Source organism: Schistocerca nitens, chromosome 1 (genome assembly GCF_023898315.1).
Source record: "Schistocerca nitens isolate TAMUIC-IGC-003100 chromosome 1, iqSchNite1.1, whole genome shotgun sequence".
Classification (NCBI taxonomy): Eukaryota; Metazoa; Arthropoda; class Insecta; order Orthoptera; family Acrididae; genus Schistocerca; species Schistocerca nitens.
In genome coordinates this window covers 777467585-777494923 of record NC_064614.1, presented here as the reverse complement: position 1 = coordinate 777494923, position 27339 = coordinate 777467585, and the positions used below count along the sequence as shown (strand labels likewise).

At 44.2% G+C, this 27339-nt stretch overlaps 1 protein-coding gene across 1 annotated transcript in view; it reads right to left on the bottom strand.

Moving 5' to 3' along the window:
- Window positions 1-27339, bottom strand: part of LOC126261767 (sodium- and chloride-dependent glycine transporter 1-like) — a 300835-nt gene that overhangs the window by 26502 nt on the left and 246994 nt on the right. Inside the window, exons 9-10 of the mRNA XM_049958567.1 lie at window positions 20019-20247; window positions 9123-9232 (exon numbers count right to left, since the gene is read on the bottom strand). Of these exons, the coding sequence (XP_049814524.1) occupies window positions 9123-9232; window positions 20019-20247 (339 nt within the window). The remainder of the gene's footprint in view (window positions 1-9122; window positions 9233-20018; window positions 20248-27339) is intronic.

Genomic DNA, 27339 nt, shown 5'->3' with positions numbered 1-27339 from the left:
TTTGAGTAAGAGTAGCTGAAGAGTTAAGAGGTTGTTAATTGATTTTCTCGCCTTTCTGGAGCGAGTGTCAGATCGCCAACGATTTTTACAATTTTTACAAGTCGCGACATGGTCGCGGATTAAAATAGTTATCCAGATACGTGTGGAATTAATTTCTTTTATTTCCTCCAGTGACCACAAAACTTTTTGTCCTTTGCCTATCGCTTTCAGTTAGCAATGACCATTTGCAGATCTGCAGCAAATCATGAGAAATGGAATACAGCTAGTGAACATATTACGTCTTAGAACGATAAAATACGTCATAACGAAAAAGTGTTACTTTTATGGATACAAAAGCAAGCACTTAAAATATGAAGAGGCATATCTATTCTATGACTTAACATAAATAACAAAGCCGTAGTGGCATCATAACAAAATGTACATAAAATCAGCATAGTGTCGTCGCACATATTAAGTGTGATAATTTAAAACGCCAATAAATTTAAATGAAATGATAACTAAATGGACACCCTAGCTGCAAACAGGCGTTGATGTACTTCATTGGGGACATGTTGAAAATGTGTACCCCGACCGGGACTCGAACCCGGGATCTCCTGCTTACATGGCAGACGCTCTAACCATCTTTGTATTTTTTTTTGTTATAGTAACAATAATATTTTATTTATTCATTTAATTTAACGTCCCAAAAGTAAAATCATACATAAAAAAGAAGGGAAATAAATATAGGGCCGAAGTGACATCTTCGTCACTTCACTGGGAGTAAATCCTATCCCTCGAAACTACGTAAACCTGGGACTCCCCACCGCTTCGGGGGGTTATGAAACATGCTGCCTAGAAAGTTCGCAAAATGCGTTTTATATTTAGAGTGGCGTCTGATGATTTCGTGTTGTTCTAGTAGATAACGCCAATAGTCCATGACCGATATCAAGGTCCGCGAGAGCACGTAGTGCGATGCGTGTCCTCCAATCCATCGGATTGCCGATGTTTTTTGTAAGGGGAAAAAGACATGGTCAGGGAAAAATAAAGCGTCCGTCGAGATCGTTGATTCGTCGGTGTGTCGGAGGAGGGCCATGATGCGTTGCGTCAGCCGCCAAACTTCCTTTGCCTCACCGCCCTGCAGAGAGTGTTCGTCGGTGTCCTGCATGCCACATCTAAGGCAGAGCGGGGAATCCACCATGCGAATGTCGTACAAACGTTGGCGGTTGACTGTCTTTCGGTTGATTAATGTATACCATGACGATCGCGCTGCTGTGGTGAGGAGTGGTGTGTGGACAGCTCGCCAAATCTGTCGCCAGTTTCGTGTTGGGTATTTAAGTTCGACAACATTGCTGCCATGATGACGCCGCAAGTATCGATATATCTCACGGGTAGTGGGGATTCTGGTAGAAGGTATCTGTAACTGAACATAGCTAAAATCAACAAAAAATCGCGCGACGTGAGAAAACGATGGCGAGATGGTGCCTACTGCTACCGGTGGTTCAAAGGACGTGGGAAGAAGCACATCCAGGATGGCCGACGTGATGGCGTGTTGCCGCTGGTTCCAAGTTCGTAGCGTCGCTCGCAGGTATAGAGCTAGAGCCTTGTTCCGCACATCCGTGAGGTTAAGTCCTCCAGAATGGTGTGGGAGAGTTAAAGTCTCGTATTTGATCTTAAACAACATTCCTTTGCTGACATAGTATCCAAAGGCCGCCATTAATCTGTCAGCGATACCATGTGGCATTGGCAGTACCTGTGCCAAGTGCGGCAGTCGCGAGGCCAGGTGAACATTAGTGTAGTCCACCCTTTGGAGCAGGTCGTGCGTTCGGAGTGAATTGTTGCGTATGAGCAGTCGGACGTTCTGGAGGAGACGTCGATAGCTCGCCGCCGCTGATTGCCGTAGCGATCGGGTGAACAAGACGCCTAAGCATCGCAAGATGTCCACCGTCGTAAACGGACTTCGCAGAGCGTCCAGCCCTCGACCGATGTGCATGATCTTGGTTTTATTCGTGTTGACCCTGCTTCCCGCAGCTACCCCGTACGTAGTAAGAAGGGTAACCACCTGACTGACTTCGTTCTCCGACCGGACGAGTATCATCAAGTCGTCGGCATATGCACGACACGTGAAGGAGCTCGCACGGAGTCGGACGCCTGTTAGAGTCCGTCTAAGAGTCTGCATCAATGGTTCGAGCGCTATTGTAAACAGTATCATCGACAAGGGACATCCTTGCCTAACTGAGCTGCGAACAGGAATCGTTCCTACCTCCCTGCCATTGACTCTCACCGTCGAAGAAGCGCCGCGAAGGAGGCGCATGAGGGCTGTAATAAAATCCTGTGGTAGCGCCATGCGTCTCATGGTCGAGTCAAGGAAATCATGGTTGATCCTGTCAAAAGCACGATCAAAATCCACCGATACGAACGCCGCTCGCATGCGACAAGCTTCCGTCAGGGAAATTACGTCACGGTATTCGCCGAGGATAGAATGTATGTTGCTCCGAACCCCTAGACAAGCCTGGTCTGGTGGTATTGTCTTGGATATTACAATCTTGAGCCTTGCCGCCAACATTCGCGCAAAGATCTTATAGTCAGTATTGAGCATCGTGAGTGGTCTAAATTGATGGGCGCTGTCACTCGCTGTCGATTTCGGTATTGGTATAAGCAGTCCCGCCATGAACTGCGACGGAACGTCCGTGTCAGGGCTCAATAACTCGTTATACATCAATACCAACTGGGACATCATTAAATCCGCAAATGCGCGGTAAAATTCGAGTGTCAACCCATCTGGCCCAGGGGATTTATGCACCGCACCCTTCGCGAGTGCGCCCCGGATGTCATATTCCGTTAGGGGTTCCAATAGCGCCTCTGCATCCGGACCATCCACCTCCGTTTGCATCTGTCGCAAAATTTCTTCTTCTGTCCGATTGTCCGTCGGCGTCCCAATGAAAAGGAGGCGGTAATGCTCCAGAAACTCAGCAGCAATGGCTAGTTGTGACGTCAAGGGCCGACCATCGTCATCTTGGAGGACTGTGATTAGGGATCGGCGATTACGCGCATGTCCCTTGGACACATGATGCATGCCAATACGTTCTCCATCGACGTTGTCCAAGCACCGAGCACGGATCGAAAGTCCCTCCAGTCGACGTCTCGTGATCGATAAAATGCAGGCCTGAATGCGATGGACTTCCGCTTGACGTTCGGGCGATGGGGCCCTGGAGGACAGGTCGCGGAGCACCATGTAGTAATAGTCAAGTGTATCTCGGAGCCATTTCGCTTTTTCCTTGCCATACGTTATGAGAGCTCTTCGTATCGCCGGTTTTGCACACTGCAGCCACCACGAAAGAACCGTACGGTGCAGCGGCAGACGGCGAGTGCAAGTCTGCCATGATTCTTCGATCCGCTGGCGACATTCGAGATCCACCAATAAGGAGGAATTAAGTTTCCAGGAACTACGACTCCGCCAGACCCGCTGCCGTGGGAGGGTTAACGTGCATAAATACGCAAGGTGATCCGTAAAAGCTGTGGGCCAACGTTCAGCAGCCAACACGTGATCTCTTAATCCGTCAGAAACATAAATCCGATCCAGCCTGCTCGCCGAGTGGCTAGTAAAATACGTGTAGCCCTCTCGCTGCCCATGGATCTTTTCCCACGTGTCCATAAGGGCCATGTCCCGGCAGATCGTGTTCAATGCGTGGCAGGAGCTGAAATTAGGAGTTTGATCCTTCGGTGTGAGTACACAGTTAAAATCCCCCCCTACCAAGATGTGGTCATACCTCCCATGGAATATCGTGCACGCGCCTGTCGATTGTCAGATCCGGAGGGTGCATAGATGTTGACGATACGAATGCCGTTCACGGTCATAGCCAAACCCCGAGCCGAAGGAAGGTAATCGAGGTCACACATCGGAATCCCTTCCCGGACTAGTATCGCTGTGCCATGTCCTCCATCTGGAGTCGGCGCTAGGTAAGTGTTGTATCCATGCGCGTCGGGAAAAGCAGCATTGCAGGTTTCCTGCATCAGCAGAATATCAACGTCTGTGGCGTAAATCATGTCCCGGAGAAGTTGCATCTTTGCAAGCGAACGTGCGGTGTTAATGTTCACTGTGCCCACCTTAGATGCTTGGTTCGGTGTCGTTGTCATGCTCGTGTCATGTCATTGAGAACTCCAAGGGTTTTAGTCCACTATTAGTGCTCAGAGGGGTGCCCGCCAACGGGCTGCCCTCCTTCGTTGTCGTTCCGTGGTGTGCATCCTGTAGGTGAGTGGTCATCATTTGGGGGTGGCAATTCCTGTAGGTCTTCGACTGGTTCCGCCCAGTCGCAGTGGTCATCCATCCGCGAAACGTCCTCTGATGTATTTCGACGTGGTTGCCGGGACATTGGTGTCCCTGACTCCTTCGTCGGCAGCGCTGGGTCAGTCGGTGTCAATGAAGAGGGACCATCTGAAGGGCAGGACATCCGGTCACCATCGGACGGAATCCTGTCAGCGTCCTCTAAAGGCACGTGTTCTGTGTCAGACAGTTCTTCGGCTAGGCTACCTTCCGTGTCCCCTAGGCTAGGGGGGGACGTGTCACCCGAACTATGGCGACGCTTTTTGCGACGCTTCGGCGATCGCTGTTTGCGTGCCCTGCCCTCTGCTGCCTCACTGTGTTCGTCGGTCGTTCGTTGGTCCGTTGCCGGCGCCACCGTCTGGACCTCCACTTCCACGTCGCGTGCTACATGTGAGTTTTCGGAAGGTTCCTCCGTCAACTGTCGTGACATGGGTGTAGGGACATTCTCCGAGTTACCTCCATGCTCCCGTAACTCGGTCTGCTCTTGCATAAACACGTCCTTGTCACGCTCCGAACTTGGAAACACTTCCTGGTGGGCCACCGACACGTACGTCATCGGCAGTTGCGTGGGAACTTCTCGCTGTGACGCGTCTCCATGTGGCAGTTGCACGACGCGGCGTTGTATGCACTCCGAGCGGATATGTCCTTCTCCACCATAGCCAGAACAGGTGCGTGGCTGGCCATCGTAGATCACAATAGCTCGACATCCGCCAATATATAAATAAGACGGGATATGTTTAGTAAGGACGATCCGCACCTGTCGCACGCCGTTTAGCACAGGATAGGTATTAAAACTAGCCCAGCGTTCAGGCGTATGACTAAGTACCGTTCCATATGGTCGCAGCGATTCAGTAACCATCGATTCTGGCACCTCAAACGGCAATTCAAAGATCCGAACGACCCTCACACCCAATCCTGAAGGAGCTACTGTTACATCGCTGATATGGCCATCAGAGTGTCGAAATTTAAATCCTCTTTGAGCAGCGGAGAGAGTTCTTTTACACGTAGCTTCATCGGTCATCTTTACGTACATGGTACTGCTTACAATGGACAGGTGTATTCCAATTATGTCTGCAGCAGGTAAACGAACTTCGTCCCTCAAAAAACGCTCTATTTCGAAAGCTTTGGGTCTGGCATATTCGTTGTCGAACGTAAATTGGAGCGTAGTCTTTCGAAAATTGTGTGCCATGGCGATCGAGTCAGACAACAACACGCGCGAGTACCGGCGGTGTAAACACTTCCTCGTTCACGCGCGCCCTCGGCCTGGACAGCAGGTCCGTGCCGCGCCACTGCCTAAAGCAGACTGCCCATCTGAGCCACCGCGGGCACAGAGGATAGTGCGTCTGCAGGAACTTATCCCTTGCACGCTCCCCGTGAGATCCACATTCCCAACATGTCCACACCACTACATTCGTAGTGCGCCTAATAGCACACGCTATGCCCGAACTCGTACGGGACTTGGTAGATTACTCTGCCACGAGTAATGAGTATGATGGGCAAACATCTATTAGGCGCACTACGAATGTAGTGGTGTGGACGTGTTGGGAATGTGGATCTCACGGGGAGCGTGCATGGGATAAGTCCCTGCAGACGCACTATCCTCTGTGCCTGCGGTGGCTCAGATGGATAGAGCGTGCCATGTAAGCAGGAGATCCCGGGTTCGAGTCCCGGTCGGGCCACACATTTTCAACATGTCCCCAATGAAGTACATCAACGCCTGTTTGCAGCTAGGGTGTCCATTTAATTATCATTTCATTTCTAGCAAAGCTGCATGGTCATCGACGGTAACTCTTGTTTCGGGGACAGATACTACCGTCATATATAATAAATTTAAAATTGTTAAAAGGAAATGGTTAAAGGTTAATATATGATACTGAGACTCTTGTGGTCATTTTAGATAATAATAATAAGACACATGACAACAAGCTTATGGAGTTGATTCCTTTTAAGAATTTTAAATTTAACTTCATTCGTGTTTTTAATTATTACACTTTATCACTGTAATAACCTACACGTTTGGAAGCCCACTATAGATTTTACGTATTCTGCTCTTCACTTATCGTTTACTGTACAATTTTTATAATTGACGAATATGTACAGGCATACAGCAGCGACATCTGACGAGCTCAAGGCGCAAACATATGATGCGGTTACTGTATTGCAGTTTGTCATGGCGTGTACCGACAGAACAGTTTAACTCTCCAGAAAAGTGACCTAGTTTACATCACATTTTAAATATGTGTGACGTGCACATTATGTAACGATGCCATTATGGCTTTATTATTTTAGGACAAGTTATAAAACAAATATGCCTCGTCATATTTTAACCGCATGTTTTCAAATACATGAAACTAATAATTTTTCCTTATGGCATATTTTATTGTTCTAGACGTAGTCTGCTCACTATTTTTACACCATTTCCCATGATTTCCTGCAGCTCTGAAAATGGTAATTGCTGAAGGAAACCGGTAGTCTAAGGAACAAAAATTTTATGATCATTGGTGGAAATAAAAGAAATTAATTTAACAATTTCATAGTGACACAAAACATGTAGAAATATTGGTATTGAGGAACATGGAGCAGTATATTTCCTTTATGCCTTAATCTAAAAAGGAAATGGCTAACTCGAGTGAAAATGTAAATAGTGTGTTTGCGTATGTAATTGGACTTTACATCGATGTAGGGACCTTTTCATAAATCAAGACTTCATACACACTGGGTCAATCATAAACTCTTTCGTATCAAGTATAGTATGCTTACTAAGTCAATCATATTGAAGAATGGCAGTAGAAGATGAAGAGAACACGTGTCACATAGGCACGCGTTTATGAAAGTTATTACAGCGATACGGTTAGGTAGGAAGTAAGGCATCTGGTAATGCTGTCCACAAATAGGCCAATGTCGAATCAATAAATAGAAAACAATAGGTCAAGTAAATCAGTTTATAAAAGTCGTCAAACGACCGGGAAACTTACTGACGACGTCGTGGACAGGACGTTAATTTCATGTACTATGGATCATTCGTCCAGTTAATCATAATGATGTACGAGTCATTTTACATTCACACCACACATTTAATTTGCTCATCATTTGCATGGTTCAAATGGTTCAAATGGCTCTGAGCACTATGGGACTTAACTTGTGAGGTCATCAGTCCCCTAAAACTTAGAACTACTTAAACCTAACTAACCTAAGGACATCACACACATCTATGCCCGAGGCAGGATTCCAACCTGCGACCGTAGCAGTCACGCGGTTCCAGACTGTAGAGCCTAGAACCGCTCGGCCACTCCGGCCGACCATTTGCATGTGTTGTTTTATTACAGATATGAGCACTTTTTATACATTTCAAAAACAAATAATCTTCTACGGAATAGAACGAGTTCTCAAGGAAGAAACTGTTTCAGTTTGTTTTCAAAATTATCTCTTCTGCCCTTTAGACATTTTATATCATTGTGTAGGCGATCAGAAATTTTGGTGGGAGCACTGTACACCCTTTCTTGTGCTAAAGATAACCTAAATGTGGAAAAATGAAAGTCATTTTTGTAATTATGTACATCGTTGTTCCTTCAAAATTGCAAAGGATTATTTGCAATGAACTTCATGAGGGAAGAAGTGTAATTTGCCGCAACAGTCAAAATGGCTAACTCCGCAAAAAGGTGTCTACAAGATGATCGTTGGTGAGCACCAGATATTGTTCTTGTTGCACGTTTCTGAGAAACGAATATTTCTTCCTTAAAGATGAGTTACTGCAGAACATTACTCCATGTGATATTGTTGAGTGAAAAACGTAAATTACATCAACTTATTGATTTGCTTCTCTCCAAGATTTACTATGATTTGAAGTGCAAATGTGGCTGAACTAAGTTATTTTAGAAGTTCATAATTGTAGATTTCCCAGTACAATTTCTCATCACTATGGAGATCTAAAGCTTTTTTTTTTAAGTTAAGGCCTACTCTACCCTTATTCCTTTCTTGATCTCTCACGGGTGTTTCCCCCAACAAACCTAGAAGGTCATCTCCCATGATGTTGTGAGGCGACCACCTTCCAAGGAAGTATAACGAGAAGTTTAGTGTTTCCACAGCCTCAGTGTGCTGGTGAAAACAACTTTTTCGCCATATTTATCTCAGTAAAGAATGAAGACAATGAATTAATGCAGAACTGGCGTTTCAAGGGAATTAGAGAAGAACTGAGATTACTGTCGCTAAATTTCAAGACGGAACTGAATTTCTTGCGGCTCTTCAAACATCGGCAACTACACTGATGGAATGTTTATACACCGATGTGTAAACTACAGGTAAACAGGGAACACAGCCAGGAATTCTTTATAGAAACACCAAAGTAATCGCAGTGCAACGTGAGCCATCCCTTCTGAAGGACATCCTTCAAATTCTGGTTTATGTTAGGCAAGATATACAGAATTTTATTAATTCTATCTATAGATATTCCTACACGATCTCCTGACAACGTGAACGGCACTACTTAAATTCTAGGGATTTAGGGATTAGATTGTACGAATTGCCCGATTGGTGCTGTAGAGACGTGCGCACCAGTCCTGTTGTCGCATCTACCTCTTTAAAATATGAATTAAGGTTACATATCAATCTACGACCTGGAACCAATGCTTTTGATAGTGAAACAAACATAAATTTCTCAGCAAAGTAAGCGTAGTACATTCCCACGGGGTGTAATAGAGTTTACTATTTAAAGCTTCGTGATTGTGAAAGTACTGGTTTCGTAATGAAGGGTACTAGTTAACCTGAAAATCCCTGTTATTGGATCATTGTGATATCTCATCGACACAAAAGTTTTGATACTCACTACGACGCAAAGTGGTGCCATGATCGTCCATGCGAACCACCAATAGCAGCGGGTTATCTTGCATAGCTTCATTCCCATCTCTGCGATGTTGTCCAGGAATCGATTGCCGCCTGCGTCAAAGAGAGGAGAAATAATCACATCTGAGACTGTAACAGTAACATATTTCAATATCACTATCTGTAAATCGTGTATGAATGAACAGAAGTTCTTGAAATGTTAAAATAAAACAATTACTGCTGAAAGAAGTACTCATAATAACATAGATGAAAGCATTGTTATGGCAAGCACAATGTTTGAAAAAAGCGACATAATATGTGCGAATGTGTTTACATAGACTGATGTAAATAATAGTATAGTTTCTGATTATAATTCTTTATTTATTCATAACAGAAGGACTAAATCTTAGAACTAAATCTTATATCTAATATCGAAAATAAACTGTGTGGTGAATCTCATATGGTTATTCGACGATAAGTAGCAAGAATGCGTGGATATTATCATATACCATCATTTTGCTATTATATCTCTCAGAACTGGTGAGTTAATTCTTTTCTGTTAACGAAACTAGGTACACAAATCTAGACATATTACTAAAGTCCCCGGCCGCGTTTTCAGTCTGTGTGTGACGACTAATCTTATGAATTGCTGTAGAGATTTGGATACGGTTTTCGCTGACAGACTTATCTGAAAGTATGGTTTGTGTGTGTAACCTATTACCGCTACGCCAGACAAGCCTATGGCCGTGGATACATAGTGCTAACCGTGCCAACCCTCAGCGGGTTGCTAGTCAGGTCATAATTTTTGAGATCGTCTTTACAGAAGTCTGGATAAATGTAAAGCAAAAAATTGCAGTAGAAGATTCAAAAGCAGGTTCTTCTAATGCAAATGTAAAGAAGTTTTGCAAAGTAATTACAGTTTAACTCATTCATCATATTCAGCAATCTGACAACCTCGTATCCTTCGTACTCATCCACGCATTACTGTCATCACTTACACGTGTCCACGTTTGCCGCTGCATATTCTCTAATCCCATGTAACCACATTCCGAGGGGTAGACATCTCAGGCTTATCCCTTCCAAATCAGCAAAGAATTTCACCGGTTCTTTTACCGCCTATTCACCCATCTGTAATTCACACCTATCTACATTTCATTTTCTTCACGTTGTCATCAACGCCTTGCAATATAGTCTATTCCCTTATCCATTTACTTGTTCCTTCGTATTCTCTCATAATCCCCAACATTTCCCGTTGAGCAGCCCTGTAATTTTTAATGTTTTGCGTGTTCGTATCTCCATATCGTGAGTAGAAACTGATAACACACACTGAGTGTAAACTTTCCTTTTCAAAAACACCACAAACCTCGTACTGGAAGCCCTATTTATTTTACCAAAAGCCCTCCACAAGTTGTTTACTCTTCTACTCTACTCTCTGTTCCTCTCACTGGATCCAGTCCAGGAAAATAAAATAATATGAAAGGAGTCTGAAAGTAGCAAGAAATTCTAAGTATCTTTTCATTTTCTCTCGTGATGGATACGTGCATGTGCTTGCAAGATGAGCGCTGCAGAGCGCGTTCCAGCCAGGTAACGGCAGACACTCACAGGTTGACCACACCTGTTGTCAACGACAGTCCAATCAGACACGGTTCTCGAGGCCACAGGGGGTTGAGTACGGCAAAGCAGAAACGGAAAGTCCCTCTGCCGAGGAAAAAAATAATAGAATCGTTGACTTTTCTGACAGTAGACGGAAACGGAAAAAAGAAACAGCATACTCTCTCACTTACACTCACGCACAGCCTTAGTCGTAATTCTAACAAAGGGACCGTACGAACTTATCCTCACCGATTTGATTCATAATGACAGAGTGTGTATGGCACCACTTGGATTTCGACATGTAAACAGTAAGACGCAACCCTCAAAAGTTTTCGAGAAAACCGAGTTTGAAAATTTTAGAAGATCTTATATACTTTATAAGGTCGCAAACATTTAAGCAGTCCTCAGTCGAGAGAGTAAGAGCGTAGTTTCATAAGCGTAAAGTGTCTGGATTAAATCTCGCTGCTGGGACTTTTTTTAAAATTCTTACATAGTTGTAACAACAGATTTATTACGACTATATAATTGTGCAAATTATCAGCATTTGATGACTGATTTATTATTTTATCCCGCTGCTGCCGGTATTGTAATGCTTTTCGAGTGGTGCTCCGCGCGCCTGTGTAATAGGTTGTCCTAGTTCCACCTCTTACGTTACAACCACGTGTCTTAACTTTCTTTCGTTCAGTGTCGTGTGGGTACTCATTCGCGTCGCATAGATGATTGTCGTCTACCTCAAAATGGTTCAAATGGCTCTAAGCACTATGAGACTTAACACCTGAGGTCATCAATCCTCTAGACTTAGAACTACTTAAACCTAACTAACCTAAGGACACATCCACGTCCGAGGCAGGATTGGAACCTGCGACCGTATCAGCAGCGCTGTTCCAGACTGAAGCGCCTAGAACCGCTCGGCCACAGAGGCCGGCTGTCGTCTAGCGTCTGGTGTTCGTGCAGCCCTTTCTGATGCAACGTTGTCCCGCTCCCTGATATCCAACATGCTCCCAACGGCTATTCCACGTACAGGTACTGTCAGCTTCAGTATTGAGAAGTCCTTGTACAGATGGGCTCTTTAGAGATGCACAAATTGGTGGACAAGATCAACGTTACTACAGATCAAATGTATACTGCGTACTTTGATTTGGAATTATGTGTGTTTTTCGTTAAATTTCTTGATCAGCATCAGATTGGCATTGTATTATAACGTCACGGCACACAGGTTCCCTTTTCTCATCTTGATGGTTCCAACAGCATGGTTTTTTTCCGAAGGGCAGAACAGGTCTGTAGAAACGTTCGAGTTTTTAATCTTCCACCCGAGTTAGATGATACTTTTCCGAGGTCCATTATACTCTCTTATGGAAATGTACGACATATTCGAAGGGAACGCTGATCCGATCAGCACCGCTTACAGATCTATTGTGGTCTTCGATAGGTAGAAACGGTGATTAAAAAAGATATTCTCTCTCAGCTGCGGGTATGTGGTTGTCGGGCTCACATTACTTATACTGGCGAGGATGAAATCTGCTTTATTTGTAATCAGAGCGGCCACCACCGTACCAATTGTCCGAGTCGTGTGGTGGTATTAAAACCTGCTTACGAACAGCATAAAAAATGGACTTTAGCGGAACGTCTCCCATAGGATTCTGCAGATGAGGAAGCCTGGGTTATTGAGGATCAAAGTGGATCTTCGATACTGCTAGTGATTTTCCCCCGCAGTGCAAGCGTAGGGACATTAACGCCTTCACTCCCACGCTGCCGGTCCCGCTTATTCAAACAAGCGTCACTGAACACGAGACGATGATGCAGATGAGGAACCATTTTCCTTTGGATCGCCCTTCGGATAGCCGTCCACTGAACGACTGTCTTCTCTAGTCTAAGTATGTGGATGGGAAAGCCATGAGTGCTTCTGCACCTGATCAGGGGGTTACTGATAACTCACCTGGCTATTCGTCCGTCATCCAGGCAGCCTCGTCGGCACAGCCTGTTAAAGAATTTGCTTCAGGACCCCAATTGTCTCCCCCGACTCTATCGGACTCCTCTCCTGTTGTTTCCGCTTCACAAACTTCTACTGCGCCTTCTGTCGCGGCCTCTAATACACAACCTCTTGATGAACATGATTGATTCCCAAGGACAGGAGAGCCCTATCGTTTCCAAACAAATCTCCATACGCGAGCCCCTGTCTGTCGACAAATGGGGTGCTGACGTCTCTCCTTATGAGTCCGATACGAATTTTCTGCATGACCCTTCCACACAGCCGCAGGAGGCACCGGAAATTTCGAGGAGCCGTTGTAAACAATGTATCCAGTCTGAGAGAGTGTCGCTTCACAGAAGAAGAAAAAACAATTGGAAGATGGGGGAAATGTTCACACTTCGTCTCCCTCCACTTCGTCCATTGATTCTGTCATGGATACTGGTAAATAGCTCCCTTCCATTGTGGTTTTGTAATTTTGTAGTTTATGATCCAGTTCAATTGTCTTTAGAAGCATGTACTTTCCTCACTTTTTATATTAACAAGATCTTTGAATTACTGCTCACCGCTTTGCGACAGTGTACGTATGACTCTGGCGCAGATGTAATTTTTTTTACAGGAAGTGGTATTTAAACTGTTTTCAATTCCTGAGTTCTCGGCGTGTCTTAATGCGGCTTCCAAACTTCCTACGGCCACTGCCTTGTTTTTAGGGAAGGATTCCATTGTGAGTTTTTGAAGTTCTCGATTATGGTAGGAGCGTGGGTTGCACCTTTTGTGATTTCACTTTACTTCTTCTGTATGACCTTTCTGGCTCTGTTCGTTCTATGGAACGTTCGCCTTTCTCCAAAGAGGAAATCATTTACCTACTTCGTAAATCCCCTATAAAATTTGTGTTGGGTGGTGATTTTACTTTTAGTTTTAGTAAAGAACTCAATGACATGGTACGTTCCTTGCATTTGTGTGTCACACGGGTTTGTCGGTATCCTACACTAGTCGGACACACTTATTTTAATGACACCTCTAGCGGTCGAATTGATCGCCTTTCACGTTTCGATCTTTGCCTAGGTTTTTGGCCGTAGCCGTGATACATACTTGTTTTATTGATCATTGTGCTGCAGCAGTCACATTTAATAATGTGCAGCAGCCAGTAAAATTTTATCGTTTTCCCTGGAAGCTCAGCATAGCCTGTCTACAAGACCATTCCCTTGGTGTTATCATTCACGAAGTAAGGGCCCGTTGTTCTCGTGCTATAGATTGATACCTGTATACTGTCTAATGGTGGACTCTGCGTTCCAAGCCACAAATTCGTAAATCTCTCACGCGCTTTGGTGCGATAAGGGCAGAGACGACCGGTGAACCCAAGAATTTTATGACTCCGCATGTCAACTTTACGATAGCGCTAGGCAAACTTCTCTATGGATTATGGATGTACGGCGAATTAAAACCAAATTGCTGCAGTTAAAAAAATATAAGATGGAATGACCTCCGACAAAATTCTTAACCTCGTTCCATTTTACAAGATGAACTGACTTCAGTACACCATCTTATCTGCGTATACGGTCGCGCAGGAAACGCGTTTGCACTGCATCCCACGCTAACGCCGATGGTCGAGTGTCAACGTCCCACTCTGTCTTTTTTTATAATTTTTATTTCCGCAAGGACAATATAAATGATGTTGTTGCGGGTCTCACTCACACAAGTGACCTGGACTGGATGGTATTCCCAAATAAATACCGGCCAAGCGGTAAGTTCCTTTATAGCCCGTTTCAATCGGCATCTTTTTACAAAATAATGACAACTTATAGAATATTCTCCCTTCCCGCAACATTTGAAAACTTCTCGTGATCTCGCACCATCTATAAATGATCTGGATATTTTACATGTTGTACAAAAAGGCAAGATGATGAATATCGTCCAAGTACTTGAAATTTCGAAAAGAGTATATTTTAAAAGCCCAGGCCTGCCCAACGAATAACTGACCTTTCGTAACCAGGGTTACTTCGAGACTACTTTTTAAATAAACGTCTACGCACATGTGGAATTGGTTTATTCATTGGTATGGTTTAGTTGTGCTTCCTAATTTTTATCTTATTTGATGGATCTAAGTGCACTGTTACCCGGTAAACATAGTCGTTGTCTTCCCATCTGGCGGCGCCATCTACTACGGTGTCGGTCACTTTGATTAACAGCTCTGTAGTAGGAGCCGTAAATGTGTGCCATAAAGACACTTTATACTCCTGGCCTGTGTTGTGTTAAGAGCAAATACGCGTAAACAAAGGTAACGTAACATATTCTTACTTTCGTAGGTGTTTGGGTCCTCTATGTTTTGTCGGATGACGTGCCATTTTTGATGACTGCAGGGCTTTATGTTCTTTTGGCAGTGGTTCTCGAGTATTTTTACCCGATGAGTTTGTCTTCGGTTACGCTCTTTTCATAACTGAGGTCGTGGTATCCCCGTTGACAATGTAGCTTTATAGCTGATTCCTGACTCATAAATTTGTACTGAGGAAATTTGTTTATCCTCCAAATGTCTGATGATGCTCCTGTGAGAGTGAAACGCATTACTTATCAAATAAATAAGAAACCAATTTGCAACCAAGACTCCCATTCTTTCTTAAATAATTTTATGTTCATATTTGGTCTCTCATAGGTGACACAATAACTTCGATTGTCAATGAAGTTATACGGGGTGTCTCGGTTGCTGCTCCCTTCAAGGAACGTAAAATGGTCCTCATCCCAGAAACCGAGGGTCGACGTAATCTTCAATTACTTTGTCGTGTACTCTCCGAAACCTCGGTTGTAAAATTGTCGCTCGAGTTATAAACATCTGTCTTCCGAAGTTGTTCGACAGCATCATTGCCGTTCGGCAAACTTGTGTGCCTGGATGAGCGATACTGACTTCTGTTACCAGATTTCGAGATGTCGCTTCAGTGGCTGTGGCCTCTAAAATCTCGGGGGCCTTGCTTTTTCTCGACTTTCACAAGCCATATGGCCGTGTCAGCCAATTTTTCAATGAATGTGTTAACCGCTTTGGGTCTTACTCACGACACATGCCAGGTCCTAGCCAATCTTTTCAGTGACTCAAGGATGCCGTGAATCCCTTTTGTCACCTCGCTGGTCCCACATTAATGATCGAAAATGCACGTTCCTATGGTTGCGGGGCTTTATCCAAGTGGTCATTCCTTGGCCGACGACGATCGTTCGCCACAAACGTTAGGGACTGTAGTATATAGACCAAACTAGAGGCACTTAACTGGCGAGACGTTACAATTCGTGTTGAGGGAGCGATTCTTGAGCACGAATGCTGTTGTCTTTTCAGCCTTCGCCAAGTGTAGGTCTTAGACACCCATATTTTCAGTATTACATCGCACAGATATTCTTGCTTCCCGAAACGAAGGCCCGCAGGCTGAAACAACTAACCAATCGATTCTTGTGGCGACGACACAGCTTTAGACTTCAGTACGAAGTGGTGGCCAGGCGCTGCAGGCTCGGAGGATTACGTCTTCCCGATATTAAAACGACGGAATTCGGAGGAGAAAGACATTGAAATACCTTGAAAAGATTTCGTCGCATCGAGAAACGCCTTTGTTTTAACGATCCCCACCGCAACTCGTACTTTCCCACCTTTTTCACGATACTACAAAACGAGCTGCCCTTCTTTGAACTTTTTCGGTGTCCCCCGTCAATGCAGTCTAGTAAGGAGTCATATTATAGCACAGGACGCACAACAATAGTGTAGCCGGTCTTTCTATTGGATTTGTGGCAGCTTCTTAACGTTCCGTCAATAAAACGCAGTCTTTGATTCGCCTTCCGCATAGGGATCGTTCCGGTTTAAGCTGTTCGTAATTGTAATCCCAAGGTATTTAGTTGAACTGATAGCCTTTAGATTCGTGTGATTTCTTGTTTATTCGATTGACGGATTCCTTTTAGAATCCCTGAGGATGACCTCACACACTTTTCGTTATTTAAAGTCCTGTGTAAATAATTTTGCAGTTCATTTTGATCTTCTGATGACTCTACTAGAAGGTAAAATACACCATCATACACAAACAATCTAAGAGGGCTGCTCAGATTGTCTCTTAAATCGTTTATATAGGTTAGGAACAGCTAAGAGCCTATAACAATCCCGTTTTACTACGGTACCTTTCTGGAAGAAAATCACGAAACCAGCCATACAACTGTGACGATACTCTATAGACATGCAATTTAAATAGACGCCGCTTGTGAGGAGTTGTTTCAAAATCCTTCTGGAAATGTAGAAATAAGCATTAATTTCAGACCCCCTGGCGATAGCTTTCATTACTTAATGAGAATGAAGAGCTGCTTGTGTTCCACAAAAAGAATATTTTTTGAGTCTTTGCTGGCTTAGTATGAATAGAACTTCTGTTAGAAATAATTCATAATGTTCGAAGAGAACATGTTCCAAAATCTGCTGCAAATCGACGCAATGATATGGATCTATAATTTAGCAGCTGCTTGCATTTCCTTTCTTGAATATTGGTGTGACCTTTTCAACTTTCCAGTCTTTAGGTATTGATCTTTCGTCGAGCGATCGGTTGTATATGATGCTCTGAAAGGAATCTAATTTGTACACAGAGTGGATCGGAATACTTGCCTTTGTATTGTTAACTGACTTGAGTTGCTTCGCTACCACTTCTTGTTTCGCTTTCAGGAATATTTACGTCGTGTTCTTTGGTGAAGGACTGTCGGAAAACCGTATTTAGTAACGCCGTTTTAGTGGCACTGTCATCAGTAAAATTATCATTGCTATCGTGCAGTGAAGGTATTGATTGTGTTTTGCCACGGGCGTACTTTACATGCGTCCAGAATTTCTCTGGATTTTCTGCCTGATTTCGAGACATTTTGGTTTTTGAACTTACTAAATGTATCTCGCACTTAAATCCGAGCTAAATTTTGAGATTCTATAAAAATATAAAACGTTATTTCCCATATGGGCGTTGTTTCCCCCCCATGTTATTTCTTTGTGATGCGTTGAGTTTGGGAGCATTGTACTTTCGGTAACAAGTGGTCATGCATTGTTTGTCTTCAGTATTTAGCCATCTGTCTTTGATTTGAACCGCTATTATTTTCGCTTTTTTCGACTGAATACAGATTTAATTGAAATTTTTGTTACTGATTTTACGCAAGTCTGCATAATCTTCCGTGCTCCTCGGACTACTTTCCCCATGTTCGCGGTTCTGCCTTTTTCTAGTAGACTGAACAATGTACCTTGCATTTCTTTCTAAGCTTATGATATAACTTTTCCTCTGAGTGTACGTGATGCGGGACATGTGCACAGAGAAATTCAGTTGCGCAAATTATTGACAATTTGTGTTAATTCATTTCATGGCTATGACTAATAAGATGGACTGTTAATTAACTACAGTTGTGGGCCTCATCGACTATAGGGGTAGTACTAATTATCAACAAAACTGGTTGCTGAACGTCAGTAAAAAGTAATCACACGAACAAAATTTTCGAAGACGTCACTGAAAACTGTATTTGGAATGATGGAAAAAAAGACGTCGTACGAAGGTGAGTTAATAAATGACTCGCAAACGGTAGAATAGCGTGTATTGTTTTACATTTCACGTCTATACGTGCCTAAAAGGTCGCACCATATGTCGCATGGAAGACAGCCGACATGCAGTACTACGTGGCCAATGCTTAATGCCCTGCAGTCACACCAAGATGGCAAGTGTGCTGTATGTGTGTACTCGACTAGAACAAAGCGATTTTTGTGAGTCCAGGGTCAGTCCGCAGAGCACGTGCATAGCGAAATTTGTCCCCTATATAGTTATAATTTAATTCGAGGAAAGTTGTGTTCAATGGGGTAGGGTAATTCAGAAAATGACAAGAGAAAGTCATAAACAAAAAGCGGTGGTCATCCAGTGACAGCAAATTGTTTCTAGTGTAGGAGTATTTCGCAACCCCCAGGACACATCGGTATTGTGGGTTGCAGCAATGAACCAAATAAACTTCTTGTATTATACGTGGGCTATACAGAAAGTAAGGTCCGATCGAGAGCGAAATGGAGACTGTGTTAGGCAGTGTCTCTAGTATACCACTCGATCGCGTCCAGCAGCTCTTTTCAGTTCTGCGCACACAGTGAGCAAGTAAAGGTGCCTAGAAAATAATGTCTCCCGCCATGTACGAGAGGCTGGTGAGAGATATCGCCTGATGCATGTAGCCCACATAACATAACTATCGTGCGTTTCCTTCTGCATGACAATTCTCGATCGCATTCTGCAGGGGCAATGAAGACGCTCCTGCAGAGTTTTGGATGGGAAGTGTTTGAGCATCTACAGTACAGCCCATAATTGGCTCCCCCGAGTTTCATCTCTGCTTACATGAATCGCTAGCTATAAAGAAAACATTTTGACACAGACAACGGGCTGTACACCAGAGTAGAGAGTTGGCGGAAAGCACAGGTGCCTGCCTTGTATGTCGAGAGTATCGTAAAATTGGTAGGGCAAATGTCTAAGATGGAGCGGCTATTATGTGGAGAAGTAGCTTGATGGTGTAGCTCACTGTTGCAAATAAGTCATTTTCGATTTTCACAGTGCTTTCTATTGGGAATCCATCAGACCTTTGGACGTGTCCAAAAGAACGGACACCATTTGCAATTAAAGTGATGAGGGCCAACGATCCCTTCAGTGTAAGGGAACACCACACTCAAATTCTTAAGAAGATCGGCGTGATACCGCGAGTAATTAAGCGAATGAGCAGGGGCACTACATCAGTTGTATGTGGTATAAGTTGAGAATTTTGGTCTGACGAAAGGCATGCTAGAACAGTCTGAGCGGTTATGGTGACCACTGTACCCAGATGGTATAATGGTCAGCCCATTGTTCAGGTTCGAATCTCATTCCGCCAAAAATTTTCAGTTTTCCCCGTTGACATAAATCAATGACCACTGGTAAGTAATGTCTTTAATTCCCTTGTGTCTTGAAACTTGAAGTATCCCGAGTTCACTATTTAGCTGCGAACGCTGCCACAAGAATTTTACGCTGCAGGCGTTTAACGCCTTATCAAACGATAGGATAAGTGTTTTAAGTTTACTGGAGAGTATGTTGAAAAAGAAAATAAATTTCAGGCTGGTATATTCGGCTCTGATGCCTTTATCCTGGTTCGCAACTTGTTTATTGACTCTTCCTCGTAGATATGTGCGTACAGTATATCGCCTGTCCTCAACGATGGGCGATAAAGAAATTCTTTAGCAAGCTTCGGACTGGAGACCTGCATCAAAGAAACCTCACCGTCGACGACCGAAACACTGAAATGCTGTAAAGCCGTCAGTACAGACAATGCTAGTCGCGCAGCCGAGTGGCCGCTACTCACCGTAGACCCAGGCGACGACGATCACCTCACCGAGGCCGACCAGCAGGACGGACCACGTGACGACGTTCCACTCGATCAGCGTGAACAGGTAGATGCCGCCGCCGAAGCACATGGGCACGGACAGCACGAAGTGCGCCAGGCAGACGCCGCCCGTCACGAACGTCTGGTAGCGCCGCAGCTGCGGCCACTGGTCCACTACGGCGCACGTCACCGCCTCCACGCCGCCGAACTGCGACATCGAGACAAATCCATCATCCACCACATATGTCACTCTCTTTCCCAACACAGTGTGTCTACCACACAAGACAACAATCTTTCGCCGTCTCGATGAAAAGAAGAAACAATTAGCAACTGCATTGGCAGAATAAAACTGATGGTGTGCATCGCTAAGAGTCATAAGCACAGAGGGAAAAAACTTAGCCTAACCTATATACGAACGTATTCGGAAGTTAAATGTACTGTGAACCTAACGGACTGACGGGCCTTTTTTTTTTAGAGTTGGCAACACTGAGTGATAGAGGAGGATCCCAGGACCACAGCGAACATTGCACGTACACTCTAGTATGTGAACTAACGTTGTAGTATCCAGCTGCATGAAAGCTGCCGGTGAGAAACCCCGACATGTGTGAGCCACGTGCCGTGATCCGCTTCCTACTCGCGGAAGGAGTAACGCCTACCGAGATTTTTTTTTCCCCGAATCAGCAGTTTACGGCGAAGGCGTTACGAACAGGACGAGTGTGTGAGTACTGTAGGGAATACAGTGGAGGCAGAACAAATATTCATGACGGCCACAGGAGGGGAATATCTTCTATTTTGGTACATGAGTTGGTTCAAAAAAATCGAGGAAACTATTCCGAATACCGCCGACTGGCAGTGGATGACATTTCTTTGGTTTTTCCACAACTCTCCAGAACACTATTATACGAGACCCTCATAGAAATGCTGGGATACCGGAAACTGTGTGCAAGATGGGCCCCAAACTAGTTGACAGAGCTCCAGAAGAAAAATCGGGTCAGTAGCGACAGCAAGTTCTTTGAGCGACGTCGATAGGAAGATGAGGGTTTTCTGAGCTCTATTTTGTCCGGAGATGAAACTTGGGTGGCTCATTGCACGCCAGAGACAAAAATATAATCGTCACAGTGGCGTCACACCCCAATTCCACATTTGCCTAAAATTTCAAAACCATAATTTCGGATTAAAAAAATCATTACGTCAGTGTTTAGGACATACAAGCCATCATATTGATCGGATTTCTGCTTCAGGGGGAGGCCACCAATGCACAACGATTTTGTGAGACCTTAAAGAAACTCTGCAGGAACAAAAGGAGGAGAAGTGTGTGACTGTTGCACGACAACGCCCTTCCTCACACAGTCTTAGCCACCCAGGAGCTCTTAGACGCATTTGGTTGGGACGTTTTGAGCCGCGCTCCGTATTTTCCTTACTAGGTGCCTTCAGATTATCATCTTTTCACTTCCCCGCAGGCACACAGCCACGGAATTAAATTTTCAACTGACGAGCAGATGCAGAAAGACGTTCTGAAGTAGGGGAAGGAGCTCGAGGGAGATATCTTCGAGGACAGCATAAAGAAGTTTGTACCACGGCTCAGCACATCATTGAACGGGATCGTCATTATATGGGGTAAGGGTTTCAACAATATCCTGTAATTTTTTCAAAGACGTTTTTTCTAAAAGAAAATATAAAAATCTAGTATATTTATTTTCTGCTAACACACCTCTGGCCTTCATGACCTCTACTCGACCAGGAAGAGAGACCACATGTTTCTTTAGGTGTAGCACATCCGGCTGGAGCTAGTCATTGATGATTAAAACCCGTAGACTATCAAATTTTGGGGCTATTGATTACTAAGGTGCGACTGCTACGGTCGCAGGTTCGAATCCTGCATCGGGCATGGATGTGTGTGATGTCCTTAGGTTAGTTAGGTTTAAGTAGTTCTAAGTTCTAGGGGGACTGATGACCACAGATGTTAAGTCCCATAGTGCTCAGAGCCATTTTTTGAGGACGAGCATTCTCTCAAAACAATGTGGCTGTTGTAACTTTGATGCTGGCAGGCAATTCGTCGCTGATCGAAAGGAGGGGTTTCTATGATCTAACATACCCTCATATGCATGGCACACATAGTCAGCTAACCTAGTAGCCGCTTCCTGCATGTAGTGCCCACCTGACCTATTAAGGAGGAATGACAGGGTGACGGGCGAACATATTGTCAGTTAGATCGTCAGCGAGAGCGCATCGCTAGTTCCTGCTACTACTAAGGTGAGTACACCTTTCGCTTTTTACATATTTTTACGAGCTTCAAACAGGAGGCACTTATTTTCAGTTATCTGTGTAGTTACTAGTTTATTTTTGTGATTTATTGCGAGTTCGAATGCTTGCTAGGCACAACCTTTTATTTGGATAAGTGCAGTGTATAGTACCGCCGTTGCTATCTACCGTTGTATCGACTCTCGTATCGTGCAGGCTTCTGTTTGTTTCGTTAGAACAGCTCAGTGTCAGTTAGACCGTCAGCGAGAGCGCACCGCTAGTTCCTGCTACTACTAAGGCGAGTACAACGTTCGCTTGTTACATATCTTTACGAGCTTCAAACAGGAGCGACTGCAGTAATGGATAGGAACTGTGATTGTTGTGTACAGATGCTAGCTGAGCTTGCGACCTCTCGCTCACAGTTTCAGGCTGCGTTGGCTTCCGTCACACAGGTTGAGGCTGCTGCCAAGGGGCGTCACTGTGGGGGATCTGACGCGGGGATGCGAGGGATGTCGAGCATGTCCAACGTGTCTCCGATCGGTCCACTGCTGTGACCTCCCCGGGTGCTGCCTGCACTGAGGTTGACCCCTCACCCGTGGTCGAGTGGGAGATCATTCTCGAGTGGGAGATCATTCCAAAGTCTGGCAGGCGGCGAAAAACTTTCGGTGGGGCCGATCGTAGGGCCTCTCCGGTTCGTGTGACGAACGGGTTTCGGGGGTTATCTGTGGCTGGCGATGTCTCTGAGCGGGATACAGTCGTCTACCCCGTTCCAGAGGAAGCTTCTCGACCCGCAAGAACTGGGCATTCACAGAGGGTGGGTTTGCTGGTAGTTAAGAGCTCCAACGTTTGGCGCGTAATGGGGCCCCTTAAGAACATGGCTGCCAAGGAGGGGAAGGAAGCCAGTGTGCACTCTGCGTGCATTCTGGGGGGAGTCATTCTGGATGTGGAAAGGTTGCTTCCGGATGCCATGAAGAGTACAGGGTGCAGCCAACTGCAGGTGGTGGCTTATGTCGGTACCAGTGACGTGTGTCGCTTTGGATCGGAGCAGATTCTGTCTGGTTTCGGGCGGCTAGCGGAAATGGTAAAGACTGCCAGTCTTGCTTCCGAGATTAAGGCGGAGCTCAGCATCTGCAGCATCGTCGATAGAACCGACTGTGGTCCTTTGGTGCAGAGCCGCGTGGAGGTTCTGAATCAGAAGCTCAGGTGGTTCTGTAACCGTGTAGACTGCAGATTCCTTGACTTGCGCCATCGGGTGGTGGGTTTCCGGGTTCCGCTTAATAGGTCAGGAGTCAACTACACACAGGAGGCGGCTACACGGGTAGCGGGAGCTGTGTGGAAGGGACTGGGCCGTTTTTTAGGTTAGAGGGTCTCAGAGAACCACAGAAGGGGCGTCCGTCAGAAAGTGGGCAGGTAAAACACAGTAAGGTAGTTGTAGAAACGATTTGTACTGTAGCTGTAAATTGTCGTAGCTGTGTTGGGAGAGAACCACAATTCCAAGCCCTAATAGAAAGCACTGAAGCTCAAATAGTTGTAGGTACAGAGAGTTGGCTAAAGCCGGAAATAAGTTCAGCCGAAATTTTTTCAAACGATCTAACAGTGTTCATAAAGGATAGATTAAATACAGTTGATGGTGGAGTATTTATTGCTGTCAGTGGTAGTTTGCCTTGTAGCGAAATTGAACTAGATAGTTCATGTGAAATAGTATGGGTAGAGGTTATACCTGACAACCGGACTAAACTATTAATTGTATCGTTTTACCGACCCCCCGACTCAGAAGACATAGTTGCTGAACAGTTCAAAGAAAACTTGAGTCTCATTTCAAATAAGTATCCCGCTCATACAATTATACTCGGTGGTGCCTTCGTCTCATTTCAATTAAGTATCCCGCTCATAAAATTATACTCGGTGGTGACTTCAATCTACCCTCGATATGCTGGAAAAATTATTCGTTTAAAGCCGGCGGCAGGCATAAAACATCATCCGAAATTGTACTGAATGCTTTCTCAGAAAATTATTTTGAACAATTAGTTCATGAGTCCACTCGAAGCGCAAATGGTTGCGAAAGCATACTTGACCTTTTAGCAACAAATAATCCTGGACAAATAGTGAGTGTTGTGACGTATACAGGGATTAGCGACCACAAGGCGGTGGCTGCTAGGCTGAATACCGTAACACCTACAACCGTTAAAAAGAAACACAAAGTATATCTATTTTAAAAAAGCTGATTAAAATGCTCTTAACGCCTTTTTAAGAGACAGTCTTCATTCCTTCCGATCTGATCATGTAAGTGTAGAAAAGTTGTGGAATGTTTTCAAAGAGATAGTATCGGTAGCAATTGAGAGATATATACTACATAAATTAATAAGTGATGGTACTGATCCCCCATGGTACACAAAACGGTTCAGATCGTTGTTGCAGAAGCAACGAAAAAAGCAAGCCAAATTTAAAAGAACACAAAGTCCCCAAGATTGGCAAAGTTTTACAGAAGTTCGGAATACGGCGCGTACTTCAATGCGAGATGCTTTTAATAATTTCCACAACGAAATTCTGTCTCGAAATCTGGCAGGAAACCCAAAGAGATTCTGGTCATACATAAAGCACACCAGCGGCAAGACACAATCAATATCTTCAATGCGCGATAACAACAGTGAAGTCACAGATGACAGTGCCACTAAAGCAGAGTTATTAAACACTGTTTTCCAAAACTCCTTCACCAAAGAAGACGAAGTAAATATTCCTGAATTCCAATCAAGAACAACTGCCAAGATGAGAAACATAGAAGTAGATATCCTCGGCGTAACAAAGCAGCTTAAATCACTTAAGAAAGGCAAGGCCTCCACTCCAGATCGTACCAGTCAGGTTCCTCTCAGAGTATGCTGATAAAATAGCTCCATATTTATCAATTATGTACAACCACTCGCTCACAGAAAGATACGTACATAAAGACTAGAAAATTGCTCAAGTCACACCAATACCCAAAAAGGGAAGTAGGAGTAATCCGCTGAATTACAGGCCTATATCACTAACGTCGACTTGCAGTAGGGTTTTAGAACAGATACTGCATTCTAACATTATGAAGTATCTCGAAGATAACAATTTATTAACATACAGTCAGCATTATTCAGAAAATATCGTTCTTGTTAAGCACAACTAGCTCTTTATATTCATGAAGTAATAAGTGCTATCGACAGGGGATGTCAAATTGATTCCATATTTTTAGATTTCCAGAAGGATTTCGACACCGTTCCTCACAAGCGTCTTCTAATCAAACTGCGTGCCTACGGAGTATCGCCTCAGTTGTGCGACTGGATTCGTGATTTCCTCTCAGAAAGGTCTCTGTTCGTAGTAATAGACTGAAAGTCATCGAGTAAAACAGGAGTAATATCCGGCCTTCCCCAAGGAAGTGTTATAGGTCCTCTTTTGTTCCTGATCTATATTAACGACATAGGAGACAATCTGAGTAGCCGCCTTAGATTGTTTGCAGATGATGCTGTCATTTACCGTCTTGTAAAGTCTTCAGATGATCAAAACGACTTGCAAAATGATTTAGATTAGATATCTGTATGGTGCGAAAAGTGGCAATGACCCTGAATAAAGAAAAGTGCCAAGTTATTCACATGAGTACTAAAAGAAATTAGCTAAATTTTGATTACGCGATAAGTCACACAAATCTGAGGGCTGTAAATTCAACTAAATACTTAGGGATTACAATTACAAATAACCTAAATTGGAACGATCACATAGATAACATTGTGGGTAGAGCAAACCAAAGACTGCGATTCATTGGCAGAACACTTAGAAGGTGCAACCGGTCTACCAAAGAGACTGCTAACACTACGCTCGTCCGCCCTATTCTGGAGTACTATTGTGCGGTGTGGGATCCGCATCGGGTGGGACTGACGGATGACATTGAAAAAGTACAAAGAAGGGCAGTTCGTTTTGTAATATCGCGAAATAGGGGAGATAGTGTCACAGACATGATACGTGAATTGGAGTGGCAATCACTAAAACAGAGGCATTTTTCGTTGCGACGGGATCTTCTCATGAAATTTCAATCACCAGTTTTCTCCTTCGATTGCGGAAACATTCTGTTGGTACCCACCTACATAGGGAGAAATGATCATCACGATAAAATAAGGGAAATCAGGGCTCGCACGGAAAAATTTAAGTGCTCGTTTTTCCCGCGCGCCGTTCGAGAGTGGAACGGTAGAGAGACAGCATGAAGGTGGTTCATTGAACCCTCTTCCAGGCACTTTATTGTGAATATCAGAGTTATCACGTAGATGTAGATTGCTCAAATTCAGGATTCTGTCTCTCCGTACTGGAATGCAGCAGACAAACTGGGTTTGCTACAGTGAATGAAGTATACATTGAGGATTTTATTGACAGTTTCTATTGAAAAATATTAATGTCTTCACTGCGTAATTGGGATTTTCCCAGGGTAGCTCTGAAAGGAGGTAGATCGACGGTTGTCACAGCGACTCCGATTGTGGTTATCTGAAACATGAAATTAACATATCATCCTGATCCTATACAGATGTATTTTTAGCTAATCGTAGGGATTTGCAAAAAAATCTTTTTGCTAAGTTATAGATATCTGAAAAAATGGCCATTTTAGGACCCCTATCTTTTTGGCTGAAAAAATATCAAATGTCAACACAAAAAATTGGCGACGATGAAGAGAATTCAGTTTGCTTCAACGGAGACCAAAAATCATTAAAATCGGATGAAAACTGCTGCGCGGGCGACGACAACCATATTGAAAAACGCGTTTAAAGTTTGACAAATATTTATCATATAAAAAACGGACAAAACTTGAAACTTAAGGAATATGATCGATGTTTGATCCATAATAACTATAGCCCCGGATAGTGGATGGCCGCTTTCTGCTACTTTGACCTGATAAGCCCGCATATTCGTCCTCAGATTCCTTCTCGTCGCTGAGCGCATCTCCGCGGGCGTCTCTGTCTTCACAGAACCGCCGCATCTCATCGCCGGTTTTGATTTGAAGTGCATTTTTCACATGCAGTAGTGTAGTATGGCCTACATTGAATAGACA